This window comes from Eucyclogobius newberryi, unplaced genomic scaffold, assembly GCF_026437365.1.
Source record: "Eucyclogobius newberryi isolate DKJ021-1_F unplaced genomic scaffold, fEucNew1.0.hap1 SCAF_3, whole genome shotgun sequence".
NCBI lineage: Eukaryota > Metazoa > Chordata > Actinopteri > Gobiiformes > Gobiidae > Eucyclogobius > Eucyclogobius newberryi.
In genome coordinates this window covers 5,437,081-5,460,520 of record NW_027315945.1, presented here as the reverse complement: position 1 = coordinate 5,460,520, position 23,440 = coordinate 5,437,081, and the positions used below count along the sequence as shown (strand labels likewise).

The 23,440-nt window shown below is 43.6% G+C and overlaps 1 protein-coding gene across 1 annotated transcript in view; it reads right to left on the bottom strand.

The window, feature by feature from the left end:
• LOC140373474 (lamin-A-like) overlaps positions 1-23,440 on the bottom strand; it is a 45,802-nt gene that overhangs the window by 7,517 nt on the left and 14,845 nt on the right. The window contains exons 3-11 of the mRNA XM_072459977.1: positions 20,466-20,622; positions 17,308-17,433; positions 16,695-16,865; positions 16,059-16,184; positions 14,871-15,091; positions 12,690-13,116; positions 12,298-12,405; positions 11,732-11,851; positions 10,744-10,797 (exon numbers count right to left, since the gene is read on the bottom strand). Coding sequence (XP_072316078.1) covers positions 10,744-10,797; positions 11,732-11,851; positions 12,298-12,405; positions 12,690-13,116; positions 14,871-15,091; positions 16,059-16,184; positions 16,695-16,865; positions 17,308-17,433; positions 20,466-20,622 — 1,510 coding nt within the window. The remainder of the gene's footprint in view (positions 1-10,743; positions 10,798-11,731; positions 11,852-12,297; positions 12,406-12,689; positions 13,117-14,870; positions 15,092-16,058; positions 16,185-16,694; positions 16,866-17,307; positions 17,434-20,465; positions 20,623-23,440) is intronic.

Below are 23,440 nucleotides of genomic sequence, written 5' to 3'. Positions count from 1 at the left end.
TCACTGTCACTGTCTCACTGTCACTGTCTCACTGTCTCACTGCCACTGACTCACTGTCACTGTCTCACTGTCACTGTCTCACTGTCACTGTCTCACTGTCTCACTGTCTCACTGTCTCTGTCACTGTCTCACTGTCACTGTCTCACTGTCTCACTGTCACTGTCTCACTGTCACTGTCTCACTGTCTCACTGTCACTGTCTCACTCTCACTGTCTCACTCTCACTGTCTCACTGCTACTGACTCACTGCCACTGTCTCACTGCCACTGTCTCACTGCCACTGTCTCACTGTCACTGTCACTGTCTCAGTCTCACTCTCACTGTCTCACTGTCACTGTCTCACTGTCTCACTGTCACTGTCTCACTGTCACTGTCTCACTGTCTCACAGTGTCACTGTCTCACTTTCTCAGTCTCACTGTCACTGTCTCACTGTCAGTGTCTCACTGTCTCACTGTCTCACTGTCACTGTCTCACTGTCACTGTCTCACTGTCTCACTGTCTCACTGTCACTGTCTCACTGTCACTGTCTCACTGTCTCACAGTGTCACTGTCTCACTTTCTCAGTCTCACTGTCACTGTCTCACTGTCAGTGTCTCACTGTCTCACTGTCTCACTGTCACTGTCTCACTGTCACTGTCTCACTGTCAATGTCACTGTCTCACTGTCACTGTCTCACTGTCTCACTGTCACTGTCTCACTGTCACTGTCACTGTCTCACTGTCACTGTCTCACTGTCTCACTGTCTCACTGTCACTGTCTCACAGTGTCTCAGTCTCACTGTCACTGTCACTGTCTCAGTCTCACTGTCACTGTCTCACTGTCACTGTCTCACTGTCACTGTCTCACTGTCTCACTGTCACTGTCTCACTGTCTCACAGTGTCACTGTCTCACTGTCTCACTGTCTCACTGTCTCACTGTCTCAGTCTCACTGTCACTGTCTCACTGTCAGTGTCTCACTGTCTCACTGTCACTGTCTCACTGTCACTGTCTCACTGTCACTGTCTCACTGTCACTGTCTCACTGTCACTGTCTCACTGTCTCACTGTCACTGGAACTGTCTCACTGTCACTGTCTCACTGTCACTGTCTCACTGTCTCACTGTCTCACTGTCTCACTGTCTCACTGTCACTGTCTCACTGTCACTGTCTCACTGTCACTATCACTGTCTCACTGTCACTGTCTCACAGTGTCTCTGTCTCACTGTCACTGTCTCACTGTCTCACTGTCTCACTGTCTCACTGTCTCACTGTCACTGACTCACTGTCTCACTGCCACTGTCTCACTGTCTCAGTCTCACTGTCACTGTCACTGTCTCACTGTCACTGTCTCACTGTCACTGTCTTACTGTCTCACTGTCTCACTGTCACTGTCTCACTGTCTCACTGTCTCACTGTCACTGTCTCACTGTCACTGTCTCACTGTCACTGTCTCACTGTCAGTGTCTCACTGTCTCACTGTCACTGTCTCACTGTCACTGTCTCACTGTCACTGTCTCACTGTCAGTGTCTCACTGTCAGTGTCTCACTGTCTCTCTGTCTCACTGCCACTGACTCACTGTCACTGTCTCACTGTCACTGTCTCACTGTCACTGTCACTGTCTCACTGTCACTGTCTCACTGTCACTGTCTCACTGCCACTGTCTCACTGTCACTGTCACACTGTCTCACTGCCACTGACTCACTGCCACTGTCTCACTGCCACTGTCTCACTGTCACTGTCTCAGTCTCACTGACTCACTGTCACTGTCACTGACTCACTGTCACTGTCTCACTGCCACTGTCTCACTGTCACTGTCTCAGTCTCACTGTCACTGACTCACTGTCACTGACTCACTGTCACTGTCTCACTGCCACTGTCTCACTGTCTCACTGTCTCTGTCTCACTGTCACTGTCATTGACTCACTGCCACTGTCTCACTGTCACTGTCTCACTGTCACTGTCTCAGTCTCACTGTCACTGACTCACTGTCACTGTCTCACTGTCACTGTCTCACTGTCACTGACTCACTGTCACTGTCTCACTGCCACTGTCTCACTGCCACTGTCTCACTGTCTCACTGTCACTGTCTCACTGTCTCACTGTCACTGTCTCTGTCTCACTGTCACTGTCATTGACTCACTGCCACTGTCTCACTGCCACTGTCTCACTGTCACTGTCTCAGTCTCACTGTCACTGACTCACTGTCACTGTCTCACTGCCACTGTCTCACTGTCACTGACTTAATGTCACTGTCTCATTGTCACTGACTCACTGTCACTGTCTCACTGCCACTGTCTCACTGTCTCACTGTCACTGTCTCACTGTCACTGTCTCACTGCCACTGTCTCACTGCCACTGACTCACTGCCACTGACTCACTGTCACTGTCTCATTGTCACTGTCTCACTGCCACTGTCTCACTGCCACTGTCTCACTGTCACTGTCTCAGTCTCACTGTCACTGACTCACTGTCACTGACTCACTGTCACTGTCTCACTGTCACTGTCTCACTGTCACTGTCTCACTGTCACTGTCTCACTGTCACTGTCTCACTGTCACTGTCTCACTGTCACTGTCTCACTGTCACTGTCACTGTCTCACTGTCACTGTCTCACAGTGTCTCTGTCTCACAGTGTCTCTGTCTCACTGTCACTGTCTCACTGTCTCACTGTCACTGTCTCACTGTCACTGACTCACTGTCACTGTCTCACTGCCACTGTCTCACTGTCACTGTCTCAGTCTCACTGTCACTGTCTCACTGCCACTGTCTCACTGTCACTGTCTCAGTCTCACTGTCACTGTCTCACTGTCACTGTCTCACTGTCACTGTCTCACTGTCACACTGTCTCACTGTCACTGTCACTGTCACTGTCTCACTGTCTCACTGTCACACTGTCACTGTCTCACAGTGTCTCTGTCTCACTGTCTCACTGTCTCACTGTCACTGTCTCACTGTCTCACTGTCTCACTGTCTCACTGCCACTGTCTCACTGTCACTGTCTCAGTTTCACTGTCACTGACTCACTGTCTCACTGTCACTGACTCACTGTCACTGTCTCACTGTCACTGACTCACTGTCACTGTCTCACTGTCTCACTGTCACTGTCACTGTCTCACTGTCACTGTCACTGTCACTGTCTCACTGTCACTGTCTCACTGTCACTGTCTCACTGTCAGTGTCTCGCTGTCACTGTCTCACTGTCACTGTCTCACTGTCACTGTCACTGTCTCACTGTCACTGTCTCACTGTCTCTCTGTCTCACTGCCATTGACTCACTGTCACTGTCTCACTGTCACTGTCACTGTCTCACTGTCACTGCCACTGACTCACTGTCACTGTCTCACTGTCACTGTCTCACTGTCACTGTCACTGTCTCACTGTCACTGTCTCACTGCCACTGTCTCACTCTCACTGTCTCACTGCCACTGTCTCACTGTCACTGTCTCACTGCCACTGTCTCACTGTCACTGTCTCACTGCCACTGTCTCACTGTCTCACTGTCTCACTGCCACTGACTCACTGCCACTGTCTCACTGCCACTGTCTCACTGCCACTGTCTCACTGCCACTGTCTCACTGTCACTGTCTCACTGTCACTGTCTCACTGTCACTGTCACTGTCTCACTGTCACTGTCTCACTGTCTCACTGCCACTGTCTCACTGTCACTGTCTCACTGTCTCACTGTCACTGTCTCACTGTCACTGTCTCACTGTCACTGTCTCACTGTCTCACTGTCTCACTGTCACTGTCTCACTGTCACTGTCTCACTGTCTCACTGTCTCTGTCACTGTCTCACTCTCACTGTCTCACTGTCACTGTCTCACTGTCACTGTCTCACTGTCACTGTCTCACTCTCACTGTCTCACTGCCACTGACTCACTGCCACTGTCTCACTGCCACTGTCTCACTGCCACTGTCTCACTGTCACTGTCACTGTCTCAGTCTCACTGTCAGTGTCTCACTGTCTCACTGTCACTGTCTCACTGTCACTGTCACTGTCTCACTGTCACTGTCTCACTGTCTCACAGTGTCACTGTCTCACTGTCACTGTCACTGTCTCACTGTCACTGTCTCACTGTCTCACAGTGTCACTGTCTCACTTTCTCAGTCTCACTGTCACTGTCTCACTGTCAGTGTCTCACTGTCAGTGTCTCACTGTCTCACTGTCACTGTCTCACTGTCACTGTCTCACTGTCACTGTCACTGTCTCACTGTCACTGTCTCACTGTCACTGTCTCACTGTCACTGTCTCACTGTCACTGTCTCACTGTCTGACTGTCTCACTGTCACTGTCTCACTGTCACTGTCTCACTGCCACTGACTCACTGCCACTGTCTCACTGCCACTGTCTCACTGTCACTGTCTCAGTCTCACTGTCACTGACTCACTGTCACTGTCTCACTGTCACTGACTCACTGTCACTGTCTCACTGCCACTGTCTCACTGTCACTGTCTCAGTCTCACTGTCACTGACTCACTGTCACTGACTCACTGCCACTGTCTCACTGTCTCACTGTCTCTGTCTCACTGTCACTGTCATTGACTCACTGCCACTGTCTCACTGCCACTGTCTCACTGTCACTGTCTCAGTCTCACTGTCACTGACTCACTGTCACTGTCTCACTGTCACTGTCTCACTGTCACTGTCTCACTGTCACTGACTCACTGTCACTGTCTCACTGCCACTGTCTCACTGTCTCACTGCCACTGTCTCACTGTCACTGTCACTGTCTCACTGTCACTGTCACTGTCTCTGTCTCACTGTCACTGTCATTGACTCACTGCCACTGTCTCACTGCCACTGTCTCACTGTCACTGTCTCAGTCTCACTGTCACTGACTCACTGTCACTGTCTCACTGCCACTGTCTCACTGTCACTGACTTACTGTCACTGTCTCATTGTCACTGACTCACTGTCACTGTCTCACTGCCACTGTCTCACTGTCTCACTGTCACTGTCTCACTGTCACTGTCTCACTGCCACTGTCTCACTGTCACTGACTCACTGTCACTGTCTCATTGTCACTGACTCACTGTCACTGTCTCACTGCCACTGTCTCACTGTCACTGTCTCAGTCTCACTGTCATTGACTCACTGTCACTGTCTCACTGTCACTGTCTCACTGTCACTGTCTCACTGTCACTGACTCACTGTCACTGTCACTGTGAATTTAATAAGTAGAACTACAAAGTAATGACCCATCAAATTCCTTGGAGGAAAGTAACAAAGTACAAAAGTAAAAGTAGAGTACTTTGAGTACTAGGCCACAGAACCGTACGATTCCATGGGAAAAGAAAGCTAAAACTAACATTCTTCTTGGAGATACGTTTTATGCCTGTGGAATATTAAAATAAAAGGATGTGATAACTTGTTGCTTCCTTTGACCACAAATCAGAACAATTCTTTACCACGATCACACATTAGACGCTTAATACATTTAAATGTACTTCATTTTTCAACTGGAACTTTTATATTTTTACTGTTAACCCTGTTAAAGTACCCTGTACTTTTAAAGTAACAGACTTGAGTACGTCTTACCATGGGCGGAGCCGGGCCCCGGCCCTTTGTCCAAAAGCCCTGGATCTTTTACTTTTAACAAACACATTGTATCGTCTCTAAGAGCAACAGGTCGAGCGTTTGAGACGACCAGAGTTTCACTTGAATCATGTCGATCTTTTCATATTTAACAGAGTAAATGTAACAGAGTAAATGTAACAGAGTAAATGTAACAGAGTAAATGTAACAGAGTAGATGTAACAGAGTAGATGTAACAGAGTAGATGTAACAGAGTAGATGTAACAGAGTAGATGTGTAAATGTAACAGAGTAAATGTAACAGAGTAGATGTAACAGAGTAGATGTAACAGAGTAGATGTAACAGGGTAAATGTAACAGAGTAGATGTAACAGAGTAAATGTAACAGAGTAGATGTAACAGAGTAGATGTAACAGGGTAAATGTAACAGAGTAGATGTAACAGAGTAAATGTAACAGAGTAAATGTAACAGAGTAGATGTAACAGAGTAGATGTAACAGAGTAGATGTAACAGAGTAGATGTGTAAATGTAACAGAGTAAATGTAACAGAGTAGATGTAACAGAGTAGATGTGTAAATGTAACAGAGTAGATGTAACAGAGTAGATGTAACAGAGTAGATGTAACAGAGTAAATGTAACAGAGTAAATGTAACAGAGTAGATGTAACAGAGTAGATGTAACAGAGTAGATGTAACAGGGTAAATGTAACAGAGTAGATGTAACAGAGTAAATGTAACAGAGTAGATGTAACAGGGTAAATGTAACAGAGTAAATGTAACAGAGTAAATGTAACAGAGTAAATGTAACAGAGTAGATGTAACAGAGTAGATGTAACAGAGTAGATGTGTAAATGTAACAGAGTAAATGTAACAGAGTAGATGTAACAGAGTAGATGTGTAAATGTAACAGAGTAGATGTAACAGAGTAGATGTAACAGAGTAGATGTAACAGAGTAAATGTAACAGAGTAAATGTAACAGAGTAGATGTAACAGAGTAAATGTAACAGAGTAGATGTAACAGAGTAGATGTAACAGAGTAGATGTAACAGAGTAGATGTAACAGGGTAAATGTAACAGAGTAGATGTAACAGAGTAAATGTAACAGAGTAGATGTAACAGGGTAAATGTAACAGAGTAAATGTAACAGAGTAAATGTAACAGAGTAAATGTAACAGAGTAGATGTAACAGAGTAGATGTAACAGAGTAGATGTGTAAATGTAACAGAGTAAATGTAACAGAGTAGATGTAACAGAGTAGATGTGTAAATGTAACAGAGTAGATGTAACAGAGTAGATGTAACAGAGTAGATGTAACAGAGTAAATGTAACAGAGTAAATGTAACAGAGTAGATGTAACAGAGTAAATGTAACAGAGTAGATGTAACAGAGTAGATGTAACAGAGTAGATGTAACAGAGTAGATGTGACAGAGTAAATGTAACAGAGTAGATGTGACAGAGTAAATGTAACAGAGTAAATGTAACAGAGTAGATGTAACAGAGTAAATGTAACAGAGTAAATGTAACAGAGTAGATGTAACAGAGTAAATGTAACAGAGTAGATGTAACAGAGTAAATGTAACAGAGTAAATGTAACAGAGTAGATGTAACAGAGTAAATGTAACAGAGTAAATGTAACAGAGTAGATGTAACAGAGTAAATGTAACAGAGTAGATGTAACAGAGTAAATGTAACAGAGTAAATGTAACAGGGTAAATGTAACAGAGTAGATGTAACAGAGTAGATGTAACAAAGTAGATGTAACAGAGTAAATGTAACAGAGTAAATGTAACAGAGTAGATTTAACAGAGTAAATGTGACAGAGTAAATGTAACAGAGTAGATGTAACAGAGTAGATGTAACAGAGTAGATGTGACAGAGTAGATGTAACAGAGTAAATGTAACAGAGTAGATGTAACAGAGTAGATGTAACAGAGTAAATGTGACAGAGTAAATGTAACAGAGTAAATGTAACAGAGTAGATGTAACAGAGTAAATGTAACAGAGTAGATGTAACAGAGTAGATGTAACAGAGTAGATGTAACAGAGTAAATGTAATAGAGTAAATGTAACAGAGTAGATGTGTAAATGTAACAGAGTAAATGTAACAGAGTAGATGTAACAGAGTAGATGTAACAGAGTAGATGTGACAGAGTAAATGTGACAGAGTAAATGTAACAGAGTAAATGTGACAGAGTAAATGTAACAGAGTAGATGTAACAGAGTAGATGTAACAGAGTAAATGTGACAGAGTAAATGTAACAGAGTAAATGTAACAGAGTAGATGTAACAGAGTAAATGTAACAGAGTAGATTTAACAGAGTAAATGTAACAGAGTAAATGTAACACAGTAGATGTAACAGAGTAGATGTAACAGAGTAGATGTGACAGAGTAGATGTAACAGAGTAAATGTGACAGAGTAAATGTAACAGAGTAGATGTAACAGAGTAGATGTGTAAATGTAACAGAGTAAATGTAACAGAGTAGATGTAACAGAGTAGATGTAACAGGGTAAATGTAACAGAGTAAATGTAACAGAGTAAATGTAACAGAGTAGATGTAACAGGGTAAATGTAACAGAGTAGATGTAAAAGAGTAAATGTAACAGAGTAAATGTAACAGAGTAAATGTAACAGAGTAGATGTAACAGAGTAAATGTAATAGAGTAAATGTAACAGAGTAGATGTGTAAATGTAACAGAGTAAATGTAACAGAGTAGATGTAACAGAGTAGATGTAACAGAGTAGATGTGACAGAGTAAATGTAACAGAGTAAATGTAACAGAGTAGATGTAACAGAGTAGATGTAACAGAGTAGATGTAACAGAGTAGATGTGACAGGGTAAATGTAACAGAGTAAATGTAACAGAGTAAATGTAACAGAGTAGATGTAACAGAGTAGATGTAACAGAGTAAATGTAACAGAGTAGATGTAACAGAGTAGATGTAACAGAGTAAATGTAACAGAGTAGATGTAACAGAGTAGATGTAACAGAGTAAATGTAACAGAGTAGATGTTACAGAGTAAATGTAACAGAGTAGATGTAACAGAGTAAATGTAACAGAGTAAATGTAACAGGGTAAATGTAACAGAGTAGATGTAACAGAGTAGATGTAACAAAGTAGATGTAACAGAGTAAATGTAACAGAGTAAATGTAACAGAGTAGATGTAACAGAGTAGATGTGACAGAGTAAATGTGACAGAGTAGATGTAACAGAGTAGATGTAACAGAGTAGATGTAACAGAGTAAATGTAACAGAGTAGATGTAACAGAGTAAATGTAATAGAGTAAATGTAACAGAGTAGATGTGTAAATGTAACAGAGTAAATGTAACAGAGTAGATGTAACAGAGTAGATGTAACAGAGTAGATGTGACAGAGTAAATGTGACAGAGTAAATGTAACAGAGTAAATGTGACAGAGTAAATGTAACAGAGTAGATGTAACAGAGTAGATGTAACAGAGTAAATGTGACAGAGTAAATGTAACAGAGTAAATGTAACAGAGTAGATGTAACAGAGTAAATGTAACAGAGTAGATTTAACAGAGTAAATGTAACAGAGTAAATGTAACACAGTAGATGTAACAGAGTAGATGTAACAGAGTAGATGTGACAGAGTAGATGTAACAGAGTAAATGTGACAGAGTAAATGTAACAGAGTAGATGTAACAGAGTAGATGTGTAAATGTAACAGAGTAAATGTAACAGAGTAGATGTAACAGAGTAGATGTAACAGGGTAAATGTAACAGAGTAAATGTAACAGAGTAAATGTAACAGAGTAGATGTAACAGGGTAAATGTAACAGAGTAGATGTAAAAGAGTAAATGTAACAGAGTAAATGTAACAGAGTAAATGTAACAGAGTAGATGTAACAGAGTAAATGTAATAGAGTAAATGTAACAGAGTAGATGTGTAAATGTAACAGAGTAAATGTAACAGAGTAGATGTAACAGAGTAGATGTAACAGAGTAGATGTGACAGAGTAAATGTAACAGAGTAAATGTAACAGAGTAGATGTAACAGAGTAGATGTAACAGAGTAGATGTAACAGAGTAGATGTGACAGGGTAAATGTAACAGAGTAAATGTAACAGAGTAAATGTAACAGAGTAGATGTAACAGAGTAGATGTAACAGAGTAAATGTAACAGAGTAGATGTAACAGAGTAGATGTAACAGAGTAAATGTAACAGAGTAGATGTAACAGAGTAGATGTAACAGAGTAAATGTAACAGAGTAGATGTTACAGAGTAAATGTAACAGAGTAGATGTAACAGAGTAAATGTAACAGAGTAAATGTAACAGGGTAAATGTAACAGAGTAGATGTAACAGAGTAGATGTAACAAAGTAGATGTAACAGAGTAAATGTAACAGAGTAAATGTAACAGAGTAGATGTAACAGAGTAGATGTGACAGAGTAAATGTGACAGAGTAGATGTAACAGAGTAGATGTAACAGAGTAGATGTAACAGAGTAAATGTAACAGAGTAGATGTAACAGAGTAGATGTAACAGGGTAAATGTAACAGAGTAGATGTAAAAGAGTAAATGTAACAGAGTAAATGTAACAGAGTAAATGTAACAGAGTAGATGTAACAGAGTAAATGTAACAGAGTAAATGTAACAGAGTAGATGTAACAGAGTAAATGTAACAGAGTAGATGTGTAAATGTAACAGAGTAAATGTAACAGAGTAGATGTAACAGAGTAGATGTAACAGAGTAGATGTAACAGAGTAGATGTGACAGGGTAAATGTAACAGAGTAAATGTAACAGAGTAAATGTAACAGAGTAGATGTAACAGAGTAGATGTAACAGAGTAGATGTGTAAATGTAACAGAGTAAATGTAACACAGTAGATGTAACAGAGTAGATGTAACAGAGTAGATGTGACAGAGTAGATGTAACAGAGTAAATGTGACAGAGTAAATGTAACAGAGTAGATGTAACAGAGTAGATGTGTAAATGTAACAGAGTAAATGTAACAGAGTAGATGTAACAGAGTAGATGTAACAGAGTAGATGTAACAGGGTAAATGTAACAGAGTAGAAGTAACAGAGTAAATGTAACAGAGTAGAAGTAACAGAGTAAATGTAACAGAGTAGATGTAACAGAGTAGATGTAACAGGGTAAATGTAACAGAGTAGATGTAAAAGAGTAAATGTAACAGAGTAAATGTAACAGAGTAGATGTAACAGAGTAAATGCTCTGTGTTCTGGGACATTTACCGATTCCTCGTCGTCCTCCAGCAGAACCAGGGTCATTTTCCTGGACGCCAGCTCCTGTCAATCACAACTAAATGTCATTTATATTCAAAAACATTGTTATCATTATATTTACTGTTCTCTGGATTTTGTCAGAGACTACTCTTTTCTGAGTAACATTTTGGATCATAACAAGCCTAAAACGTGAATAAACTGGGACTAAACTCAGGTCATTTTCACACTGTCACGAGTTAGGTCTACGTAAAGGAGCTTTCACTCTCGAAACCGACAGTCCTAAAACCCACAGCTTTAGCTACGCTGCCCTAGGAGTAACTATGCTGGGGGAAGTATGACAGCTTGAGCACTATCCTCTTCTTCTTCTGACTACTTATGCTATCAAACAATATTTATTTTTTGATTCCACTTGCAAACTGTTCACCGCCTTCTTTTCTTTCTCTCACTCCTGAGGACCTGTGGACCCAGATGCCCCTCCCCTGGTGAAGTGGTCCCTGCCCTGTGTGGACGGTCCCTCTTCTGCCTGAAGAGTGGGTCCAGCTCCAGTCTCCTCGTGTCCGTCTGTCCGTCTGTGAGAGTCGGATCTCTCCTTCACTGGAACTCCTCCAGGTTTCTACGCTTTTTTCCCAAAGAGGTTTTTTTTGTAGTTTTTCCTGGCCGAGAAGGAGAGTCTAAGGACAGAGGACCCTGGGACATCGTCCCTCGCCACCACAGACATTGTCTGACTTCATCGCCACCACAGACATTGTCTGACTCCATCGCCACCACAGACATTGTTGATTCATTTCTCCCTGTGGCCCTCAGAGGCAACTGTTGTTGTGATTTTGGGCCTTACAAAAATAAATTGATTTGATTTGATTAGTGTGAACACGGCAGTGAACAAGCTGCAGTCTGGTGCAGGGTGAGTGTGGTGTATATATATATATATATATATTTATACACATATATGTATATAAACCAGGACTACTAGAGCAGACTGGTGTGTGGCAGGACAGACCTCGCCGTTGGCGTTGATCAGGGTGGTCTCCACTTTGTCCCCGGTGCTCCAGGACTCGTGGCTCTTCCACACCAGGTCTGTGGGAGGGCTGTGGGCCCCTCCACCTGAGGCCGCCCAGATCTGACACAGGCACAAGGACGTTAAAGATTCTCGACATAAAGCTTTTTGTCTTTATTTAGTCAATCCATTGTAGTCGAACATCTTCAATTGAAGCTGGTCAAATGCAGAGAACACATTTTCAGATTGAAAATTACTTCTGGGTGTTAAGGCGTCTCTTTTTCTGAAAATATAGAATATATCCTATATATATATATATATATATATATATATATATATATATATATATATAATATAACATTGTGAAAAAAAAAGGTCTAAAAGTCACATAATGTTTGAATCGAGTTGATTTGTCGCATCTTGAAATAAAAAGCATTATTCCACACGCAGATAAAAAATAAATAACAACAATAAAAGATGTATTCATCAATGTTATTTCAGGATTAGTCTAAATCTTCTCCAACCTTTCTCAAATCTGAAATGGAGGCATGTGAGCTGCGAGGACGTACCGTGACAGTGGCCCCGGCCTTCAGAGTGAACTTGGGAGGAAACTTGTAGAACAGCGGAGTGCCCTCCCCAGCCTGACTCTTCACCTGCCAGCCCCCCAACGCCTGGTCCTGACCACAGACAACCACAGACATAATCATCTAATCATGAACACATGTTAGAGCTCCTGCTGCAGCTAAACACAGAACGGTGTTTGTGTTGAGAACGTCTAATGTGCTGCTCCTCTCCTGGAAGCGCTGGAAGCATCCAAAGGTCTGGTGTGGCTGAGAACTTCTACACCAGACCAAGAGATGCACGCAAACACAACTCCAGGCGTCACAATCACCAGGTTAAAAGCACACAGACACTTAAGTTCTGTTTCTCGAATCAAAAGGAGCAGTAGGCGTTATAGTACCTCAACGGACTTGTTGCTGAGGCGGATGAACTTGCCCTCCAGGTCCACCTCGTCCACAGTGACCCTGCCACTGGCTGAGGCCACCTGGCTGATGCGGGCCTTGGTGACCCCTGTCAGGCTGGAGCTCTCTGCCTCATTGTCCAGGCGTTTCCTCTTAGCGCTCGTGCCAGAGGAGTTACGGCTGCTGGATGCCACCTGGAGGCTGGATGCCGCCTGGATGCCAGGGGCGGCGTGAGTGCCAGAGGAGCTCCTGCTGGTGGATGTGGCTTGGATGCCGGGGGCGGCGTGAGTGCCAGAGGAGCTCCTGCTGCTGGACACGACTTTGGTGCTGGAGGGGGTCTGGGAGTACAGAACTCGGCTGTGCCCAGACCCAGACGTCCTGCTCACGTTCACTCTGGCAGACGGTGGGCTGGGGGACAGCCTCAAGCTGCAGACAAACACAGAAAAAGTACAGTATTTCTCTCAAGGGACAAGCATACTGAAGAATTGTGAAGGGAGAACGTTTAAATCAAAGAAATTGCTGGATCCCTTGCAGTTTGCTTATAGCTGATGCCATTTCAACTCACTTTTGCTCGTATGTAGTTTATTGATTTCTCGTCAGCCTTAAATTCAATACAACCACATTTACTGCAAGAGCAGCCGAGGAATGTGAACATTGACATTGGACTGATTTTGTGGGTCACTGACTTTTTAACAAACAGGTAAATGAGTAAATGAAATGCCTGCCATGTCATCCACTGGAGTTCCACAGGGCTGTGTTCTGTCCCCCCTGTTGAATGTTCTACAAATCTTTGCCAAAGTCACCATGAGAATCATCACTTAGTAAAGTTTGCAGATGATGTCATTATTTACAGAAAGGTGGAGACTAAGGACCATAGCCTGGTCCTAGATTTATTTGAGTGATGCCACTTGTTGTTCCTGCGAACAAGTGTTTCAAAAACATCAAAGGATGAACTTTTAACAAAAACTCAAGGTCTATAATGTCGATCATGTTTTCATGAAAATATTTCACAGCTGATTTGTGGAATCGGTTTTAACATTTTCTTTCTTTGTTGATTCAATTTGTTGAACCTGAGAAATTGTGGCCGTCTACATAGCATTGTGAAAGAAGGCCCGGATATCCTGGACCAGTTTGAAATGAGGTCTGTGACTGAAGCCAGGAAGATTCACCCTGCCCTCTGTCAGGAGCTTCACCCTGCCCTCTGTCGGGAGCTTCACCCTGCCCTCTGTCGGGAGCTTCACCCTGCCCTCTGTCGGGAGCTTCACCCTGCCCTCTGTCGGGAGCTTCACCCTGCCCTCTGTCAGGAGCTTCACCCTGCCCTCTGTCAGGAGCTTCACCCTGCCCTCTGTCGGGAGCTTCACCCTGCCCTCTGTCGGGAGCTTCACCCTGCCCTCTGTCGGGAGCTTCACCCTGCCCTCTGTCGGGAGCTTCACCCTGCCCTCTGTCGGGAGCTTCACCCTGCCCTCTGTCGGGAGCTTCACCCTGCCCTCTGTCGGGAGCTTCACCCTGCCCTCTGTCAGGAGCTTCACCCTGCCCTCTGTCGGGAGCTTCACCCTGCCCTCTGTCGGGAGCTTCACCCTGCCCTCTGTCGGGAGCTTCACCCTGCCCTCTGTCGGGAGCTTCACCCTGCCCTCTGTCAGGAGCTTCACCCTGCCCTCTGTCAGGAGCTTCACCCTGCCCTCTGTCAGGAGCTTCACCCTGCCCGGTTCTAGGACCAATAGACTAAAAAACTCTTTTATCCTCACAATCATTCTCCTTCTCAACTGTTGAGCGCTCGTCCCTGCTGCACCTGTAACTGCTGCACCTGTAACTGTACCTCATTCTAAATTGAACTATTCCCTGCTAATATTGTAAATACTGTGATGTTTTGTGAGTGAATGTTTTTCAAAGGCTGCGCTAGAATTTCATCAAATAAAGAAATCCATCCATCTGCTCTAGGGGTTAATGCATTATTGCAGGGCCGCTGCTGGCTATTTGGGTGCCCTAGGCAGAAGTGGTGCCCCCAAACCGCCGAATCCCCTTCAAATGAATATTTCAAAAACAAAACAAAAAAGTCTGATTAATAACAGTTTAATTCGGTTGAACAATTATTTTGGGATTCCCGGCCTCAAAAATGGGGGAATGTGTCTAAAGTGACAAATGTAACCACGGTTCTATGACTCCTGGATGAAAAAACTCACCGCTCCTCCTCGCCCTCCAGCAGCTTCCTGTAGGCATTGATCTCCATGTCCAGGGCCAGCTTTATGTCCAGGAGTTCCTGGTACTCGTCGAGCTGCTGCTGCATACGTGCGCTGAGCTCAGCCATCTGCCTCTCCTTCTCCTCCAGACGCCTCCTCATCAGGTCCCGGTCCCGGCTCAGTGCCTCCTCCAGCTCCCGCACCTTGGCCTCAGACTGAGACAGCTGCACGGGAGGAGATCAGGATGAGGTTTAGGCACCAAAGAACAGTAAAGAACACACATTCTACACATTTTAGGTTAAAGGTGGGACATTTCAAGCTAAAGTCTTTTCTTTGTGTCAGTTTTTTCTTTCAACACATAAACTTTCACCTAGAAACGACAATAGAGACAAAGCTGCACTAAAAAAACCTATGTTTGTATTGACTTGTTTTTTTTTTATTGTGTAGCACTTTGGTCACTTTGAGTGTTGTAAATGGCTCTATAAAAGATTGATTGATTGATTGTTCTGCCACCCTGTGTTCTGCCACCCTGTGTTCTGCCACCCTGTGTTCTGCCCACCCTGTGTTCTGCCCACCCTGTGTTCTGCCACCCTGTGTTCTGCCACCCTGTGTTCTGCCCACCCTGTGTTCTGCCACCCTGTGTTCTGCCACCCTGTGTTCTGCCACCCTGTGTTCTGCCACCCTGTGTTCTGCCACCCTGTGTTCTGCCACCCTGTGTTCTGCCACCCTGTGTTGTGGTGACGTCCCACAGGTCTGAGTTATGGAGGAGCTTCAGAGTGTTTGTGAGACTTCCTAACCAGGATTCCTCCAAATTGTGAATGAAGCTAATTGCTACTTCAGCTATGTTTTTATGAGGAAATAAAGATAGAACATGATTAAAAAGCTCAAAAAAGTACATTTTCAATACTATTTGTCCTTTAATGATGTTTTCTTGTTTCATTCAATCCACTTCATAGATTGATATGGGATATTGTCATTTCAAAGATAGTTTTTTCCAAATGCATTTTTCTCCCACAGAGACTCTTAAAAGACACACCTACACATGTCAATTCAACTAAATGATTTGTTCATATATAATTCAAAGCCTGGTTTATTCAAGTTTTCCCAAATGTGTGACATTTTGGCCATTATTTCATTTGAAAACGTGGAATACCTTTCTTTTCTTATATTTATATTGTATCTATATTGTACCTGTTTCTGGAGCATGATGAGCTGGCCGGACATGCCCTCCAGCCTGACCCGGGTCTGCTGCAGCTCCTCCTGTGCTGACCCCACCAGGTGACTGTTCCTGTGGGCCGACTCCTGGGCGTTCTCCAGCTGCGCAGAGCGACGCATCACACGGACATTTCAGCAGCATTTCTACTTTCTACGGAGTCTTTGTGCAAATTTTGAGCTTTTCTAACGAATGATAAGCAGCCATTTTTTTTGTATCGTGGAAATGTCCGTTAAGTTTGTTTTTCCAGTACAAAGGATGGAATCAAAATAAATTTCTAGCGTCAAACTAATATTTCAGCTTCACAAATGTATAATTTGTGGTATGTATGTAATATATCTGTAGATCAAATTAAAAATGATTTGTGTTTCTATAAGATTTTTTCAAGTAAAACCTGAACATGTGGATTTTGCCCTCATGAAAAAGTGTCATAATCAAATCTCCAAATGCAGTAAAATTCAAGGTTAAATGTGTTTGGAGACTCCCAGTTTCTCCTGTGAAATCACATTATGTTCAGGATTGTATTTAAATTAGATTGTATTTGCTTACAACCTTTTTAAAGTTTTATGGGCCACTCTAAACAACAAACCAGTGCAACTGAAGGTGGAGAATACCTTGGCCGTGTAGGTCCTCTCCAGCTCCTCCTTGTAGATTCGGACCTGCTCCTCGTGCTGGGCTCTCAGCTCAGCCAGAGCCTCCTGGAGCTTAGACTCATAGTCCCTCATTGTCCCCTCAGAGTCCATCTCCATCAGGCGGCTGCTGTGGCGACTGCTCTCCTTCTGCTCCTGTGCACCGGGGTCAAGGGGACAGTGAGTAACAGACTGTCCATCAGGAGAGGCCAGTGGACAAGTGTCACTCCAGTGAGCACTTTGTGACAGGAGCTAGTTTACACCATAAACCACCACGCTAATGCTGTGGCTATGCTAACCAACGTTACTTCCAGACTTAGCCTCCTTTCCTACTGTCAAGGCTTCATATTTTAGGATCACAGTGTGTGCTCTTGATGCTTTGAGAGCTTGTCTGTACGGAGCGTGGACCATGTAAATGTCTGCAAAAGTAAGATGTGTCTGTCTGTTCTGCATTTACACCAGCAGGGGGCAGACAGTGTGAAGCTTAACCCTTATCCAGAGGTAAAAAGATGCATTCTTAGTCTTAGTCCTGCACTTTCTAGAGCTCACTGGCTTCTTCTAAAGAGGTTGTAAGTGCTTTATAGAGCAGAGTGAGGACCTCTCTGTGGACGTTCTTCTGGAACTCCAGTTCCTCCTTCATGGTCTGAAGACGGTTTTCAGCGTCCACCCTCCTCAGCATCTCATCCTGCAGCTGCTTCTTGATGTCTGCCAGGCTCATGTCCAGCTGCAGACGCAGGACCAGAGGGACATGTCAACTACTGCAGGGACATGTCAACGACTGCAGGGACATGTCAACGACTGCAGGGACATGTCAACTACTGCAGGGACATGTCAACTACTGCAGGGACATGTCAACGACTGCAGGGACATGTCAACGACTGCAGGGACATGTCAACTACTGCAGGGACATGTCAACTACTGCAGGGACATGTCAACGACTGCAGGGACATGTCAACTACTGCAGGGACATGTCAACGACTGCAGGGACATGTCAACGACTGCAGGGACATGTCAACGACTGCAGGGACATGTCAACTACTGCAGGGACATGTCAACTACTGCAGGGACATGTCAACGACTGCAGGGACATGTCAACGACTGCAGGGACATGTCAACTACTGCAGGGACATGTCAACTACTGCAGGGACATGTCAACGACTGCAGGGACATGTCAACGACTGCAGGGACATGTCAACTACTGCAGGGACATGTCAACTACTGCAGGGACATGTCAACGACTGCAGGGACATGTCAACTACTGCAGGGACATGTCAACTACTGCAGGGACATGTACTGCAAATACATGTACCGCAAACAAATGTACCGCAAATACATGTACTGCAAACACATGTACTGCAAACAAATGTACTGAAAATACATGTACTGCAAACACATGTACCGCAAATACATGTACTGCAAACACATGTACTGCAAACAAATGTACTGAAAATACATGTACTGCAAATACATGTACTGCAAACACATGTACTGCAAACAAATGTACTGCAAATACATGTACTGCAAACACATGTACTACAAATACATGTACTGCAAACACATGTACTGCAAATACATGTACTGCAAATACATGTACTGCAAACAAATGTACCGCAAACACATGTACTGCAAACACATGTACTGCAAACACATGTACCGCAAATACATGTACCGCAAACAAATGTACCGCAAATACATGTACCGCAAACACATGTACTGCAAACACATGTACTGCAAACACATGTACTACAAACACATGTACCGCAAATACATGTACTGCAAACACATGTACCGCAAATACATGTACCGCAAACAAATGTACCGCAAATACATGTACCGCAAACACATGTACTGCAAACACATGTACTGAAAATACATGTACTGCAAATACATGTACTGCAAATACATGTACTGCAAACACATGTACTGCAAATACATGTACTGCAAACACATGTACTGCAAATACATGTACTGCAAACACATGTACTGCAAACAAATGTACTGAAAATACATGTACTGCAAATACATGTACTGCAAACACATGTACTGCAAACAAATGTACTGCAAATACATGTACTGCAAACACATGTACTACAAATACATGTACTGCAAACACATGTACTGCAAATACATGTACTGCAAACACATGTACTGCAAATACATGTACTGCAAACAAATGTACTGCAAATACATGTACCGCAAACACATCTACTGTAAGTACAGTTACATTTCTAATATTGTACTCAATTACAAGTAAACCTTTAGCTATGCATTTATTCATAAGATAAAAACACCTTTCCTAAAATTAAAGCAGGACTAAAGCAGGACTAAAGCAGGTCTAAAGCAGGTCTAAAGCAGGACTAAAGCAGGTCTAAAGCAGGTCTAAAGCAGGTCTAAAGCAGGACTAAAGCAGGACTAAAGCAGGACTAAAGCAGGACTAAAGCAGGTCTAAAGCAGGACTAAAGCAGGACTAAAGCAGGTCTAAAGCAGGACTAAAGCAGGTCTAAAGCAGGACTAAAGCAGGACTAAAGCAGGTCTAAAGCAGGACTAAAGCAGGTCTAAAGCAGGTCTAAAGCAGGTCTAAAGCAGGACTAAAGCAGGTCTAAAGCAGGACTAAAGCAGGACTAAAGCAGGACTAAAGCAGGTCTAAAGCAGGTCTAAAGCAGGACTAAAGCAGGTCTAAAGCAGGACTAAAGCAGGTCTAAAGCAGGACTAAAGCAGGTCTAAAGCAGGTCTAAAGCAGGTCTAAAGCAGGACTAAAGCAGGACTAAAGCAGGACTAAAGCAGGTCTAAAGCAGGACTAAAGCAGGACTAAAGCAGGTCTAAAGCAGGACTAAAGCAGGTCTAAAGCAGGTCTAAAGCAGGACTAAAGCAGGTCTAAAGCAGGTCTAAAGCAGGTCTAAAGCAGGTCTAAAGCAGGTCTAAAGCAGGACTAAAGCAGGTCTAAAGCAGGACTAAAGCAGGACTAAAGCAGGTCTAAAGCAGGACTAAAGCAGGTCTAAAGCAGGACTAAAGCAGGACTAAAGCAGGATTAAAGCAGGTCTAAAGCAGGACTAAAGCAGGTCTAAAGCAGGACTAAAGCAGGTCTAAAGCAGGTCTAAAGCAGGTCTAAAGCAGGACTAAAGCAGGTCTAAAGCAGGATTAAAGCAGGACTAAAACAGGTCTAAAGCAGGACTAAAGCAGGTCTAAAGCAGGATTAAAGCAGGACTAAAACAGGTCTAAAGCAGGACTAAAGCAGGTCTAAAGCAGGACTAAAGCAGGACTAAAGCAGGTCTAAAGCAGTTCTAAAGCAGGTCTAAAGCAGGACTAAAGCAGGACTAAAGCAGGACTAAAGCAGGACTAAAGCAGGTCTAAAGCAGGACTAAAGCAGGACTAAAGCAGGTCTAAAGCAGGACTAAAGCAGGTCTAAAGCAGTTCTAAAGCAGGTCTAAAGCAGGACTAAAGCAGGACTAAAGCAGGACTAAAGCAGGACTAAAGCAGGTCTAAAGCAGGACTAAAGCAGGTCTAAAGCAGGTCTAAAGCAGTTCTAAAGCAGGTCTAAAGCAGGACTAAAGCAGGACTAAAGCAGGTCTAAAGCAGGACTAAAGCAGGTCTAAAGCAGGTCTAAAGCAGGTCTAAAGCAGGACTAAAGCAGGACTAAAGCAGGACTAAAGCAGGACTAAAGCAGGTCTAAAGCAGGTCTAAAGCAGGTCTAAAACAGGACTAAAGCAGGACTAAAGCAGGACTAGGGCAGGACTTGATAAGTGTTTGGATACAGACCTTGGCGATGTAGGCCTTGAGCTCTTTGACCTCGGCCTCCAGCGCTCTCTTCTCGCTCAGTGCAGTGCTCAGAGACGCGTCTTTGTTGTTAAGCTGTGATTCCAGCTCTCTGAGCCGGGCCAGAGCCGCCTCCAGGTCAGCCTCCTTCTTACTGTTCCTGTGGACACAAGCAACCAAAGAGTTACTGAAGCCGGTCTGAAGCCGGTCTGAAGCCGGTCTGAAGCCGGTCTGAAGCCGGACCATAATTGTTGGGACCATAATTGTAAATAAGGTTGCAAAGGGGAAGAAATTTCCTGAAGTTTTTTGACAATTTCCCATTGGAACTTTAGCCTGGGAAAATGGAAAAAGGGCTTATAAAACATCATATTTGAGCTGATTTCTTTGCTGAATGGCAGTCCTTTTATGGAATTTTTTCTTATTAGAACAATTAAACTAGTTTTTGATAATATAACATATCACTCATAAAATCAAAACACAATAAGTGTCCCATTCCAACGAGGTTCTATATTAACCTTGTGAACTTACAAAACAGCTCAACTGTTACATGGGACATTCTCCTGAGAGCATCTCTGAACTGTGTCAGATCTCAATGACTTCAGTCCTAATCCTCTTCCTCTTCAACCCAGTTCTGTGGTTTGTTCTGTTTGCCTAGGTATGGTACATTTTATTGACCCATCCTTCAGAGCTGCTTGGATCTGACCAGTTGCGCTTTGTGTGTTTTGTGTTGACCCAAACATGCCAACTCCACACAGAGGGGCCTGGGCTGGACCGGGAGTCGAACCTGTGACCTTTTTGCTGTGCCAGTCCCGGAGGCCTAAACCCAGAGCTCGTAAAGCCCTAGAGCTCACATCTGACCATGAGCATTTCTTGTGAACGCACAGATATCCAAGTGCATTGCATAAGGCTTCTATACATCACTCTTTGTTCAGAATCATCCTTCAGAGGAAAGAAAATCATGGAATAAGTGAAAGAAAAGTTGGAACATCCCACCGTGGTATGGAGTGGGCAGTGAGGCTGAAACAAACAGCTCAAGCGGGAATCCAACCAGCAACTGTGCCAGTGACGCCTGGTGCAGGGTGGGATTTCTTGCTTAATTATGTTGACATAATAGATCAGTGTACATAGTGTACAGGGGGGAGAAAGTACAATGTCCCATACAAACCTATGGATGGAGAGGATTCAGAGTAATAATACTTCTGTAGGTGCAGAGTATTATACTGTAATTCTGGGCCTATGGGTCCATTTCCGGCCAGCACCACGTCTGCCAGCACATCTGACACTGATGAGTGGAGCAGTATTTAACACAATCACAGAACATTTCCTGTCGGAAATGGGCTAATCGTGAACACATTTTGAGTCTGTTTCTCCTCCTCATAAGAGGGCCCACACTGAGGCTGTACTGGTTCCCTTTGGAGCAGATGGTCTGAAAGTGTCTTAGGACAGTGGTCTTAGGAGAACTTGTGAGAGGTCATGGTCTTCTGCTCCAGGACCTCTTTATCCTCAGCCACATTATTACAGGCTGTCAACTTTTCATGAAACCTTTGAGTGAGATTTTGGCAGGTCCTAAGTCCATTTAGACTCATGTGGTCACTGTCCGTGCACTATTTTCACACGGGCTTCTGCAAGACTCAAGCAGTGGCCAGAACAGTCTAAATTATTTTTTTACTGTGAAAAGTTTATTTATTTATTTGACGGAGGCAAAGTGACAGCAGGTAATCCATAAAATGACCCATGTAATATTTGAAATACAGATAAAAAAGAGAAACAAACACCAATCACCAGCAGAGGGAGCACCTCCTCAGCAATACAAATGTAAAGAATTAACATTTACATGACATCTATACAAGCTCACTAATGAGTACACACCACATTATCTTTAAGCCACTTATTAAGGTTGAATTTAAAAAGTCCCAGAATTCTAAGGAGAAAGTGAGGAGGCTCCGCCCATGTGGAGGACCTGAAGTTCACAAAGTCCCCTCTAGAGGACGTTCACAAAGTTCCCTCTGGAGGACTCTTGCCAGCTACTCGCATCAAGAACCAGAACATTAGATTTACAGAACATTAGTCTTACAGAACATAAGTCTTACAGAACACAATGAGTCCAAGATGATCCAAATCCAGAACATGACATAAAGAGAGGTTTAAACGCTTGAAGAGGTAAAGAAATACATGGGGGAAAAGGAGGAGAAACCAGACGTAGCGTTCAGTTTAGACACACAGACAGAGAGAGAGAGAGACAGAGAGAGACAGAGAGAGAGAGAGAGAGAGACAGAGAGAGACAGACACAGACACACACACACACACTTGAAAATACTACATTATTTTTGTGAATTGTTACAATGTTTCACCCGGTGTTTCCCTAACCAGGGAAATTAACACCAAACATCAAAACCAAACAAGAAAATATCAAATGGAAAAATAAATGACAATAATAATCATTTCACAAATCTACAAAAAAATCACCTGCATACAAAAAAGGGAGACGTACAAAAGCTTGGAGTCGTGGCTGTGGGCCCCCAGACTGCTGTGGGCCCCCACACTGCTGCTGACAGACACGCGACCCAAAACTGCTCTCTGAATGGGGCTTTCATGAACCTGATGACATCACAGTGCCACTTCAGAACAACTGGTCGTCACTCAGACTCATGATGTCTACAGAGAGAGCATGTCTACAGAGAGAGCATGTCTTCAGAGAGAGCATGTCTTCAGAGAGAGCATGTCTACAGAGAGAGCATGTCTACAGAGAGAGGATGTCTACAGAGAGAGGATGTCTACAGAGAGAGCATGTCTACAGAGAGAGCATGTCTACAGAGAGAGAATGTCTACAGAGAGAGCATGTCTACAGAGAGAGCATGTCTACAGAGAGAGCATGTCTTCAGAGAGAGCATGTCTACAGAGAGAGGATGTCTACAGAGAGAGCATGTCTACAGAGAGAGCATGTCTACAGAGAGAGCATGTCTACAGAGAGAGCATGT